Below are 13414 nucleotides of genomic sequence, written 5' to 3'. Positions count from 1 at the left end.
GGAGCAGTGGCTTCATCCTTGCTGAGCGGCCTTCCAGATTATTTCGATATAGGACTCATTTTACTGTGGATATAGATACTTTTGTACCTATTTTCTCCAGCATCTTCACAAGGTCCTTTGCTGTTGTTCTGGGACTGATTTGCACTTTTCGCACCAAAGTACGTTCATCTCTAGGAGACAGAACGCGTCTCCTTCCTGAGCGATATGACAGCTGCGTGGTCCCATGGTGTTTATACTTGCGTACTATTGCTTGTACAGATGAACGTGGTACCTTTAGGCGTTTGGAAATTGCTTCCAAGGATGAACCAGACTTGTGGAGGTCTACAATTCTTTTCTGAGGTCTTGGCTGATTTCTAATGATTTTCTCATGATGCCAAGCAAAGAGGCACTGAGTTTGAAGATAGGCCTTGAAATACATCCACAGGTAAACCTCAAATAGACTCCAATGATGTCAATTAGCCTATCAGAAGCTTCTAAAGCCATGACAACATTTTCTGAAAATTTCCCATCTGTTTAAAGGCACAGTCAACTTAGTGTATGTAAACTTCTGACCCATTGGAATTGTAATACAGTGAATTATAAGTGAAATAATCTGTCTGTGAACAATTGTTGGAAAAATGACTTGTGTCATGCACAAAGTAGATGTCCTAACCGACTTGCCAAAACTATAGTTTGTTAACAAGAAACGTGTGGAGTGGTTGAAAAACGAGTTTTAATAACTCCAACCTAAGTGTATGTAAACTTCCCACTTTAGCTGTATGTGTGCATTTATTTTGCAAGGCTCACTCACTCACATGATGCCAGCGGTGTGGTCAGCATGTAAGTGAGACTCAAAGGCAGTAAATTGCCTGAATGCACTGGAACATTCTGGGCACACCACAATTAAAATAGCAATTGGGTGAATTTCTATCAAGTTTAATGTGCTGTACGAATGATGCTACTGTATTAATTTCATGCATACAAGATTTGCACTGAAACATTTTAACTGTGTAAGGTTGATTCTGGATAATACTTTTTATTTATTAAAAAAATCATCTGTCTCAGTTCAAGCTGCAGTAGCCTGTCGTTATTTCTAGAATCCAAATCCCCAAAATAGAAGTTATATAAACAATTCAATTCAGAATAGCAAGCAAACGTTTGTGGCTGAGAATAGTTCCCCTAAATTCACCTCAAATGACAGCAATAATGCAGCTAGCTCGCCAATGGACAGACAGATTGATTACACAATCTAACTGACAAAATGAAAATACATCTAGAAAATATTCCATTTTGATTCAAACAACGTTCCAATATTTAGCTAAGGGAGGGCACAGCTAGCTATTAGCTCAAGTACAAAAATATTTGGGTGATAACAGAACCTGAAATAGGCTATTAATTATAACAGTTTTTGACCGAAGGCTCGCAGAGACACTTCATGTTTTCAAATCGATTCACGGGCTCCCGATGCAAAATGTTCTCTCAAAATTAAACAAATTTCATGTAGCCTACTGACCGCAATTGCAGATGTTCGCTTCCATCACGAGACTGCCCGGGCATGTGGAAAGCGTGACTTGCCCAAATGGTCAATTGTTTAAAATAGGCTATGTGATTCTGTAGGTTGTTTTACATCGGGAGCCATATCCTAGTGAGAAATGCTCTTGTTATTGTATGGCTGATGAATGTGAAATATGATTTAACCCACTTGATGGCTGCTTCAGTGTAGGGGTCTTGTACAAGAATTCACCCGAAAAGACAGCGTAATACCTTAATCCAGTAGGTCTACAACTAACCGTTAAGAGCTGTAAATCATCATGCCTGTATTTTGTTTGCGTAACATGTGCTGTAACATTCACCGTTACAAACTGTAATCGTTCGGCGACCCAAGATGTTGCAGTCTGCATCATTAAATTGTTAAAGGATAAAACAGGGAATTAATGTGTGTTTTTACTGTACTAACTACATACATTTGTTACAGTGCAACCAAATCATGAGAAAATTTAAAGATAATTACTTGACACATTGGAAAGAATTTACAAAAAAACAGAGCAAACTAGACTGCTATTTGGCCCTAAACAGAGAGTCCACAGTGGCAGAATATCTGACCATTGTGACTGACCCAAAATTAAGGAAATCTATGACTAGGTACAGACTCAGTGAGCATAGCCTTGCTATTGAGAAAGGCCGCCATAGGCAGACCTGGCTCTCAAGAGAAGACAGGCTGTGTGCACACTGCCCACAAAATTAGGTGGAAACTGAGCTGCACTTCCTAACCGTCTGCCAAATGTATGACCATATTAGAGACACATATTTTACACAGACCAACAAAGAATTCGAAAACAATTCCAATTTTGATAAACTCTCATATCTATTGGGTGAAATACCAGTGTGCCATCACAGCAGCAAGTTTTGTGACCTGTTGCCACAGATAAGGTCAACCGGTGAAGAACAAACACAGGTATACAACCTATTTTTATGTTCATTTATTTTCCTTTTTGTACTTCAACTATTTGCACATCGTTACAACACTGTATATAGATAGACAAAATATGACATTTGAAATGTATTTTTTCTTTTGGAACATGTGTGAGTGTAATATTTGCTGGTAATTTGTTATTGTTTATTCCACTTTTGTTTAATATCTATTTCACTTGCTTTGGCAATGTAAACATATGTTTCCCCTGCCAATAAAGCCCCTTAAATTGAATTGACAGAGCGAGAGAGAGAGACAGAGTGAGAGAGAGAGAGAAACAGAGAGACAGAGACAGAGGCACATTGAGAGAGACAGACAGAGACACATTGCGAGACAGAGGGGTAGAGAGTGACAGAGTGAGAGAGAGAGAGAGAGACAGAGAGAGAGAGAGAGAGACAGAGACACATTGAGAGACAGAGGGGTAGAGAGTGACAGAGTGAGAGAGAGAGAGACAGAGAGACAGAGACAGAGGCACATTGAGAGAGAGAGACAGAGACACATTGAGAGACAGAGGGGTAGAGAGAGAGAGACAGAGTGAGAGAGAGAGACAGAGAGACAGAGGGGTAGAGAGTGACAGAGTGAGAGAGAGAGAGAGAAACTTTTTTTTGAAACTTCTGTATGTGTAATGTTTACTGTTAATTTTGGTTGTTTTTCACATTATATATTCACTTTGTATGTTGTCTACCTCACTTGCTTTGGCAATGTTAACACATGTTTCCCATGCCAATAAAGCCCTTGAATTGAATTGAATTGAGAGAGAGACAGAGAGAGAGACAGAGACACATTGAGAGACAGAGGGGTAGAGAGTGACAGAGTGAGAGAGAGAGAGACAGAGAGACAGAGAGAGACAGAGACACATTGAGAGACAGAGGGGTAGAGAGTGACAGAGTGAGAGAGAGAGAGAGAGACAGAGAGACAGAGAGAGACAGAGACACATTGAGAGACAGAGGGGTAGAGAGTGACAGAGTGAGAGAGAGAGAGAGACAGAGAGACAGAGAGAGACAGAGACACATTGAGAGACAGAGGGGTAGAGTAGTATAGCAGTGGTGAGCAACACAGTAGGTATTCTATCCCTCCTGTATTTCTAATTCCTCTGCATTCCACAACAACCATGTGAGGAGGATAACATAATCAAGAAAACCATTTCCCCCATAATGATGTGAGAGAAAACATTTATTTCACTTTGTCCTGCGTATCAGTGGGAGTGTTAAACCTAATGGAATAACGGTGGTGACTGGCCTCACACACCCACACAACTAACGATCTTATGGTCTTCAACCTCGGAAATAAATTTCGCCTGCGGGTACTGTGTTGTGCTGTTTAATCATCTAACAATTACATTTTTTCTCATTCTCTCTCTATCTCCTCCCTCTTTCCCCCCCTCTCTCTTTCTCTCCACCCCCCTTCCCCTCTCTTTCTGTAGGGAGTTTGGATGGAGGGATCCAGAGTTACCTGAAGTGATTCAGATGCTGCAGCACCAGTTCCCTTCAGTCCAGTCCAACGCTGCAGCCTACCTCCAACACCTCTGCTTCGGAGACAACAATATCAAATCAGAGGTAGCCTACCACTGTGCGTGTGTGTGCGTGTGTGTTCGGCAAAGACAAAGTCCTTTCTACCATTCCCAAAACCCAGTGCATCTCCCTCTCTTTACAAATCCCTCTAAGGCTATCTGGAATAAACTGGTGCTAGAACTCTTTAACAAACTCTTCATTAATAAGCCTCCTATCGCCTTGACATTGCAGTAATCTGTTACATTGTGTTTCATTGTGTTGTCTGCTCTGAATCCCTCACAATCCATTTTTACAACAGCAGACAGCATTGACGTGCCTCTGCCCTGCTCGATGAAATACATTCCTGCTGCGCCACTGTCGGTCAATAGCTGCTTCACCCTCTTATTGAAAAGTGACGATGCACATTGTAAAATGCACAAAAACACAAGTGTATACTCACTTGCACACACACACACACACACACACACACACACACACACACACACACACACACACACACACACACACACACACACACACACACAGTCTTTTTGTGTGTTGTAGCAGTTGGAATTATCGTTAAATAGAGCAGAGACACGATAGGGAAGAAAGCTTGGTATTGACAGACAAGACAACGCTGTGATTGTCTCCACAAAGTATCAAGGGAGAGGGAGTGGGGAAGGGAGAGATGGGGAGAGGGAGAGAGAGTGGGGGAGGGAGAGATGGGGAGAGGGAGAGAGAGTGGAGAAGAGGGAAAGAGAGAGAGAGAGGGGTAGAGAGACAGTGAGAGGGAGCGAGAAGGGAGAGAAAGAGTTAGAGAGAAAGAAAGAGAAGGGAGGGATGGAGGCCAGTATTTGATTCCAGGATATGGGTTCAAATAATGCAGAGAGTGTGCAAAGTAATGATTAGAGTGGTATGTGTGGGTGGGTGGGTGTAGGGCATCCGGAAGTCTAAAGTCTGGCCTTTATTGTGACTGACTACAGAGACAGTTTTGCAAATTCAGCTCAACATTATTTTTAGCACGTCTACACACAAACATACACATCGCCCCCCTCTCATCTCTGTCTGGCTAAAGTTCAATCCCATCAGCTGTTTTTGTGGCTATATGATCTATCGATATCCATTTGTCCAGACGTGGCCTGTAGTCAAGCTGCAGTCTCTCTCTCTCTCTCTCTCTCTCTCTCTCTCTCTCTCTCTCTCTCTCTCTCTCTCTCTCTCTCTCACTCTCTCTCACTCTCTCACGCTCTCTCACGCTCTCTCTCACGCTCTCTCTCTCTCTCTCACGCTCTCTCGCGCTCTCTCTCTCTCTCTCTCACTCTCTCTCACTCTCTCTCACGCTATCTCTCTCACGCTCTCTCTCTCACTCTCTCTCTCTCTCTCTCTCACTCTCTCTCACTCTCTCTCTCTCTCTCTCTCTCACCCTCTCTTCTGTCTCATCCCTCTTCCATCCCTGCTTACCCTCATCCTCCCCCACCAAAACCTCCCTGTATTTTCCCCATGTGTCTCTTCTTTCTCTTCCTCCCTCCATTTTCTACATCCATTTCACTCCTCTTTTATATCCATGTCTCTCAGGTTTCATTGGATAAGCCTTGTGTTTCAGAACAGCATTTTCCTTTTGTTTATTACATAAACATTAGACATTAGTTGATATACTCAGACGACGTTTATTAGCATGTTTTTACCACTCCTATGTAAATGGTATATTATCAGACACTCAACAAGAAGGTCTGATTTCATGTATAGTAACCCTAGGTGTAAACTAGTAAATAATAGCTACTTCTCAGAAAGTTTTAAGCTGTCAAGAGGAGTAAAACAAGGTTGTCCACTATCGGCATATCTATTTATTATGGTCATCGAAATGTTAGCTGTTAAAGTCAGATCCAAGAATAATATCAAGGGGTTAGAAATACAGGGCTTAAAAACAAAGGTGTCATTGAACGCTGATGATTCATGAAAAAAATAGATAAGATCTTACTACCATGGCATGGAAAGGTAAATACCTTTCTATTTGTGTAAAAATCACCCTGATTAACTCTTTAGTCATATCCCAGTTTACCCATTTGCTTATGGTTGCCTACACCTACCGAACAGTTTTTAAAATGATATGAGAAAAATAATATTCAATTTTATTTGGAACAGCAAGCCAGACAAAATTAAAACAGCCTATTTATATAATGAATATTAATTCGGGGGGCAGAAATGATTAAATATTAAAGCATTAGACATCTTACTAAAGGCTTCAGTAATACAAAAGTTATACTTAAATCCGAACTGGTTCTCTAGCAAATTAGTGAGAATGTCTCACCCTATGTTCAAAAAGGCCTTTTGGTTAAAGAAAATTGTGATAAATAATAAAGTATACCAGTTTCATTTAAAGACCAGAAATTTACAGCCGTGCCATATAGATTGCAAAATAGTTGGGAAGAGATTTTTGACGTACAGATTCCATGGCACATGGTTTATGAACTGATACACAAAACGACGCCAGATTCAAAACTTAGAATTTTTCAATTTGAATTATTATACAGAATTCTTGCAACCAACAGAATGCTATTTATATGGGGGACACAACCTTCCCAGCTCTGCAGATTGAGCTGCGAAGAGGCAGAATCTTTCGATTATTTATTTTGGTACTGTCCATATGTACAGTTGAAATCGGAAGTTTACATACACTTAGGTTGGAGTTATTAAAACTCGTTTTTCAACCACTCCACAAATTTCTTGTTAACAAACTATAGTTTTGGCAAGTCGGTTAGGACATCTACTTTGTGCATGACACAAGTAATTTTTTCAACAATTGTTGACAGACAGATTATTTCACTTATAATTCACTGTATCACAATTCTAGTGAGTTAGAAGTTTACATACACTAAGTTGACTGTGCCTTTAAACAGTTTGGAAATTTCCAGAAAATGATGTCATGGCTTTAGAAGCTTCTGATAGGCTAATTGACATTATTTGAGTATTTCAAGGCCTACCTTTAAAACTCAGTGCCTCTGCTTGACATCATGGAAAAATCAAAAGAAATCAGCCAAGATCTCAGAAAAAAATTGTAGACCTCCACAAGTCTGGTTCATCCTTGTGAGCAATTTCCAAACGCCTGAGGTACCACGTTCATCTGTACAAACAATAGTACGCTAGTATAAACACTATGGGACCACACAGCCGTCATACCGTTCAGGAAGGAGACGCGTTCTGTCTCCTAGAGATGAAAATGATTTGGTGCGAAAAGTGCAAATCAATCCCAGAACAACAGCAAAGGACCTTGTGAAGATGCTGGAGGAAACAGGTCCAAAAGTATCTATATCCACAGTAAAACAAGTCCTACAGTGGGGCAAAAAAGTATTTAGTCAGTCACCAATTGTGCAAGTTCTCCCACTTAAAAAGATGAGAGAGGCCTGTAATTTTCATCATAGGTACCCTTCAACTATGACAGACAAAATGAGAAAGAAAATCCAGAAAATCACATTGTAGTGAGTGATGAGTGAGGAGTCAAATGCAGAGAGCGAAGTGAACGGGAAAAACGCTTTAATGTCCTTCAAAACGTAACAGGTCCAAACATGGGTGAATGCCCTAAAACACTGGCGCTAAACAAACCCAAAACCTAGTTACAAACACTGGACAGCGAAAACCCAAAACAAACACGATACATCACCAAACGTAACAAACCAACAAGCCCGCACAAACACCAGCGGGCAAAACTAACTTAAATAACACCCATCCCAAAACCCCAACAAGGAACAGGTGAAAACAATTAGACAAAAACAAACGAAAAGGAAAAAGGGATCGGTGGTAGCTAGTAGACCGGCGACGACCACCGCCGAGAGCCACCCGAGCAGGAAGGGGAGCCACCTTCGGTGGTATTCGTGACACACTGCTCCAAAACCGCCATATAAAACGGACTCAGTTATGGAAACGCTGCTGGCATCGGAATCTAAAACAGCAGAGAGTTCCTACTACAATGCAACTCAAACATGAACGGAATGTGTATCCCAATGGCCTAATCCCTGATTGTCTGCGAGTGGATTACAAACCCAAATGCAAACGTGGAAAACGCAGGGTAATCTGACAGAGACTAGGGTCGCTGTATTGTCAATTTGTTGTCTGCTGTACTTAAACGTATACATGATACTGCAACAAAATCTCCCCACGGGGACAATAAAGTCAGAAAAGCAAATTGTGTGTGTAATGTACAGATCTGTAACAAAGGCTCACACACATGGCTATGAACATTGCCACACTTTCCACACATTCCCAGCTTAGTCTCCCGTATCCCGAAGCCAGCCGATCACATTTCCCACAATTCCCACTCCACCCGTGCCAAGCAGCTGTAGCAAACACTAACTACTAGCGGTAAATGTAGTGCAGTAGCTATGCCCGCCATGAAACCGCAGGTCACAAACAAAGCAATCCACAGCATAATCACCTTTATATACTGCTCCTAGGTGTGGAGGCAATGCACTTTTATGTGGATTATTAGATCATCAAGAGTATTGTCCCCTTAGTGGCTGTACGTGTCATGTGTGTGTGTGTGGGGGGTAGAAGAGAGGCTAGGAGAGGGGAGAGGAGATGAGAGGAGAGAAGATGAGTGAAGCGAGGAGAGGAGAGGGATGTTTTTGAGTATCAATGTATGTGGTTTGTTTAGTATTCAGTTCAGTGTTAATCCGGCTTAATTGAAAAGATAACTGAAATTAATTTGGAGAGATAAAGTTCTGCAATGTCGTCAAACAGCTCTTGTAACCTTTCCTTGCCCCTTCTCTCCTCTCTGCCTTTCTTTTTCTCTCTCCCTGACTGTTTTCCCTTCACCTTCACTCTCACTCTCCCTCTTATCTCTTTCATTCCCTTCTCACTCCCTTTCTACCTTTTCCTCTCTCTCTCTCTGTTTCTGTCTCTCCCTCTGTGTGGGGATGCTATCTAAGGTTTGTGTGTAGAAGGTTCAGGTCAAGAACAGAGCGAAACCTTTAAAGGAGAAAGGCATTTGTAAATCTGGGCCAGCAGCTCTTTATAGCAGGAAATATGAACACTATTTATACTGAACAAAAATATAAACGCAACATGTAAAGTGTTGGTCCCATATTTCATGAGCTGAAATTAAAGATCCCAGAAATTTAGCATACACACAGAATTGTTATTTTTCTCACATTTTGTGCACAAATTTGTTTAGGATCTAAGACACGCGCACGCACGCACTCACACACATACACACACAAACACGCAAACACACAACTCCAAATATTCACCAGTTGGTTGGACATATAAATGTTTCTATGGTTAATGACCTCCTGTGAACCACTACCGAGATCTAGGATCATTATAACTCCCTGATGACTGGTTGGAACCCTCCTTTCTCTCTGCTCATTGGCCCCCTGATGGTTCCAGAAGGCCCTGTTGTGAAACAGTGGGGGAAGGCTATGTCTGTAACACCAGCGGGGGAAGGTTAGGATTGTAACTCCTGGAGGGCGAGACTGCTGGAAAAACAGTTTGAAGTTCTTGTCTGTCTCATCTCCCTGGAAATCACTGAGTGTACATAATTAGAATTTACATTTTGAGGTTTCATTTCGAATTGTGTTTTTATTTTATTTTTAAAAAAAATAACGGGTAGATCAGCTTAAATATTGCAGATAGATTGTGGGTTCTATCAATATAATTGTCTGCATCATTTCCATTCCCCCATATATAAATGTTCTTATTTTTTAAATATATTTTCCTTTATTATTATTTTCCCCTAAGCCTACCACCCCTCCCCTAAATGGTTTAATTTGTTATCAGTTTGATTTATTAGTTTGACTAGTAGTTTTCAAACTCAACAGTTTTTTACAATCGATGACAGCAAGTGGCTATTTTCTTCAACGTAGCCCATCTGTGTGCCGCTGAGGCATTTGCTTGGGAAGCCAACACGTCTTCAAGCAAGGTTACTGATCTTTTTCACCACTATTTCTCTCTCTTTCTCTGTCTGATTAATCATCAGATTCGTCGTCAGGGTGGGATCCAGCTGCTGGTAGACCTGTTGGACCACCGTATGAGTGAGGTCCACCGCAGTGCCTGTGGAGCCTTGAGGAACCTGGTCTACGGCAAGGCCAACGACGACAACAAGATCACCCTGAAGAACTTTGGGGGCATACCTGCCCTCGTACGCCTGCTACGCAAGACGGGAGACGTGGAGATACGAGAACTGGTCACAGGTACAGGACACATATGACACACACACATACACGTACACACACTGACACCTCTAAATTCCAGAAGACAGTGATAACTGTTTCCAATGGTTCAATTACTCATAAGTCCAGACTTATTCACTAGCAGGAGAACATAGCTGCTCAGTAGAGAAAACAATTTGAAGGAAAGCAGGATCAGTGAATTCAACGGTTTCAAGTCACACCTCTAGCATTCTGTCCGAATACTCAGACTGTCATTGTACACGAACAGACAAAGTCTCAACTGTCTTTGAGAGCACACACTGAAATATTAACACAAACCACAGTGCTTCTCTATGTGACGCTGGGAACAAACTCCCTCACTAGTCAACAAATATGAGAAACAAACAACTCCCACACACTGAACACACGTCTGTTTCGCTTCTTTCAGTCTTTTCTGGGGATTTTTCTATCTGCCAGATATGAGTTTTTTTGGCCTTGGTACCTCTGTGAGATAGCAGTTTTTACAACAGTCATGTTTCTTTAGCCCCTTAGGTGAGAGCAGTGAGAATATCGGTGTGTGTTGGTTTGGTGTGGAGCATTAGAACCTTTGCTAAAACTTCTTATGGCTTGGGGGCAGTATTGAGTAGCTTGGATGAATAAGGTGCCCAGAGTAAACTGCCTGCTACTCAGGCCCAGAAGCTAAGATATGCATATTATTAGTAGATTTGGATAGAAAACACATTTCTAAAACTGTTTGAAGGATGTCTGTGAGTATAATAGAACTCATATGGCAGGCAAAAACCTGAGAAGAAATCCAACCAGGAAGTGGGAAATCTGAGGTTTGTAGTTTTTCAAGTCATTGCCTATCCAAGATACAGTGTAAATTTGGTCCGTTTGCACTTCCTAAAGCTTCCACTAGATGTCAACAGTCTTTAGAACCTTGTTTGAAGCTTCTACTGTGGAGGAGGAGAGAATGAGAGCTGATTGAGTAAGAAGTCTGGTAGAGTGCCATGAGCTCATTCAAGCGCGCTCCCGTGAGAGGTAGCTGCGTTCCATTGTATTTCTAAAGACAAAGGAATTGGTTGAAACATTATTTAAGATTTATGTTAAAAACATCCTAAAGATTGATTCTATACATCGTTTGACATGTTTCTAAGAACTCTAATGGAATTTTTTGACTTCCTGTCTGGCCTGCGCATCGTGAATTTGGATGTGTGAACTAAAGGCGCGAACAAAAAGGAGGTATTTGGACAGAAATGATGGACATTATCGAACAAAACAAACATTTATTGTGGAACTGGGATTCCTGGGAGTGCATTCCGATGAAGATCATCAAAGGTAAGTGAATATTTATAATGCTATTTCTGACTTCTGTTGACTCCACAACATGGCGGATATCTGTATGGCTTGTTTTGGTCTCTGAGCGCTGTACTCAGATTATAGCATGGTGTGCTTTTTCAGTAAAGCTTTTTTGAAATCTGACACAGCGGTTGCATTTAGGAGAAGTTTATCTAAAGTTCCATGCATAACACTTGTATCTTTTGTCAATGTTTATTATGAATATTTCTGTAAATTGATGTGGCTCTCTGCAAAATCACCGGATGTTTTGGAAGCAAAACATTACTGAATGTAACGCGCCAATGTAAACTGAGGTTTTTGGATATAAATATGAACTTTATCAAACAAAACATACATGTATTGTGTCACATGAAGCCCTATGAGTGTAATCTGATGAAGATCATCAAAGGTTAGTGATTAATTTTATCTATATTTCTGCTTTTTGTGACTTCTCTCTTTGGCTGGAAAAATGGCTATGTTTTTCTGTGACTAGGTACTGACCTACCATAATCAGATAGTGTGCTTTCGTCGTAAAGCCTTTTTGAAATCGGATTACCAACAATTCTTGAAAATGGTGTAAAATACTTGTATGTTTGAGGAATTTTAATTATGAGATTTCTGTTGTTTTGAATTTGGCACCCTGCACTTTCATTGGCTGTTCCCGTTAACGGGATCTCAGCCGTAAGAAGTTTAAGGCTTCTAAGACAGGCTAGCCAAGGAGAGATCCTGAAAGACTATTTTACATCAGGCTATATCAACATCTGGGGACTTTAATCCAAGCTTTCGTGTGTGTGTGTTTGTCTGTGAACGTTCATGCGTGTTTATCTCTGATGGGAGGGGCCAGATATACTTGGTCCCAGCCCATCTGTGACTAGTGATTAGCCTTGTGAATGGGCATTAAGAAGCCTATCAGCTAATCCGATGGAGCGGGTACCCCTGCCTAAATTGGCCGCCCTTTGGGCTGGCAGGCAGTATGTGACAGAGCCCGTATAGACTCTATTGTAAAGGCCTTCAAACCACTGAGGGGAGAAATGAGGCCTCTTGAAATAGCATTTAAGACATGAGGACTTGTGTTAACTCCCAGTGCTAATGCCTAGGCTAACAGTGGGCTAACATGGTCTTTGAGTGTCACTGACGACCTGTGTTCGATACCCAGTCAATCACATTTTTCTTACACAGTGAAACGGTGTTTAAACTGTAATTCAGGAGTAATAATTTCCTCTTCTCCCTTTCCGTGGAGAGAGCTTGTTCAGAGATAAACACACACAGACACACATACACGAACAGACACACATACACGAACACACACACAGGCACACAGACACACATACACGAACACACACACAGGCACACAGACACACTGACACGAAAACAAAGGCACAAATACAGACAGAGGCTGCTTTTGTAGCGTTATTTTGTTCAGAGATAAGGGAAGTGAGAGGAAGCGTGACCCTCATGTCCAGTTTGACCTCTGACTCCTCCCTCACAGCAACAACGCTCATCTCTCGGTCAGACAGTCTCCACGGAGACTGAGGACACAGAGGGCCAAAAACAATGTTTGTGTGCGAATACCTATACTAGCATCCTAAATAGTAGGCTGTTTTAATGTGCAAAGAATAGTATGTGACATTTCAAAAATCAAGTATGCTTTAAATGCCCGGATGTCATACCTGTTTTGGCTTCTTATGTAGTATGAATGGACTGTAAAGTTTTGCATTCAAAATGGATGAAAGGAGGGCTTTGAGATTTGATAGCTCTCTGAAAGTAAACAAAAACAAAGGAAAGATGGCAAAGAAGATGAGCAAAGAGTCTCCTGCAGTGTTCAAATGTAACTAGTATTTTCTTGGCCTCAAAATGATCACGGTTATTTAATCGTATATCTTTGAAAAGATAGTTATTTGCAGCCTGCCGTGCCTTTACTTTAGCTAAATACGATAGCTAATGTTAGCTACGTGCTTTAGTAGGACTTGATGTTATCTGGATACCTGATAAACTTG

At 41.3% G+C, this 13414-nt stretch overlaps 1 protein-coding gene across 1 annotated transcript in view; it reads left to right on the top strand.

Annotated features, from left to right (window-relative positions):
* The first annotated feature begins 3603 nt into the window (after positions 1-3603).
* The window catches only part of LOC115104506 (catenin delta-2-like), a 102311-nt gene continuing 92500 nt past the window's right edge, over positions 3604-13414 (top strand). The window contains exons 1-3 of the mRNA XM_065006799.1: positions 3604-3608; positions 3873-4005; positions 9908-10121. Coding sequence (XP_064862871.1) covers positions 3604-3608; positions 3873-4005; positions 9908-10121 — 352 coding nt within the window. The remainder of the gene's footprint in view (positions 3609-3872; positions 4006-9907; positions 10122-13414) is intronic.

This window comes from Oncorhynchus nerka, linkage group LG22 (genome assembly GCF_034236695.1).
Source record: "Oncorhynchus nerka isolate Pitt River linkage group LG22, Oner_Uvic_2.0, whole genome shotgun sequence".
Taxonomy (NCBI): domain Eukaryota; kingdom Metazoa; phylum Chordata; class Actinopteri; order Salmoniformes; family Salmonidae; genus Oncorhynchus; species Oncorhynchus nerka.
Note: the sequence above shows the minus strand (reverse complement) of the source record. Positions and strands in the feature narration are given on the sequence as shown.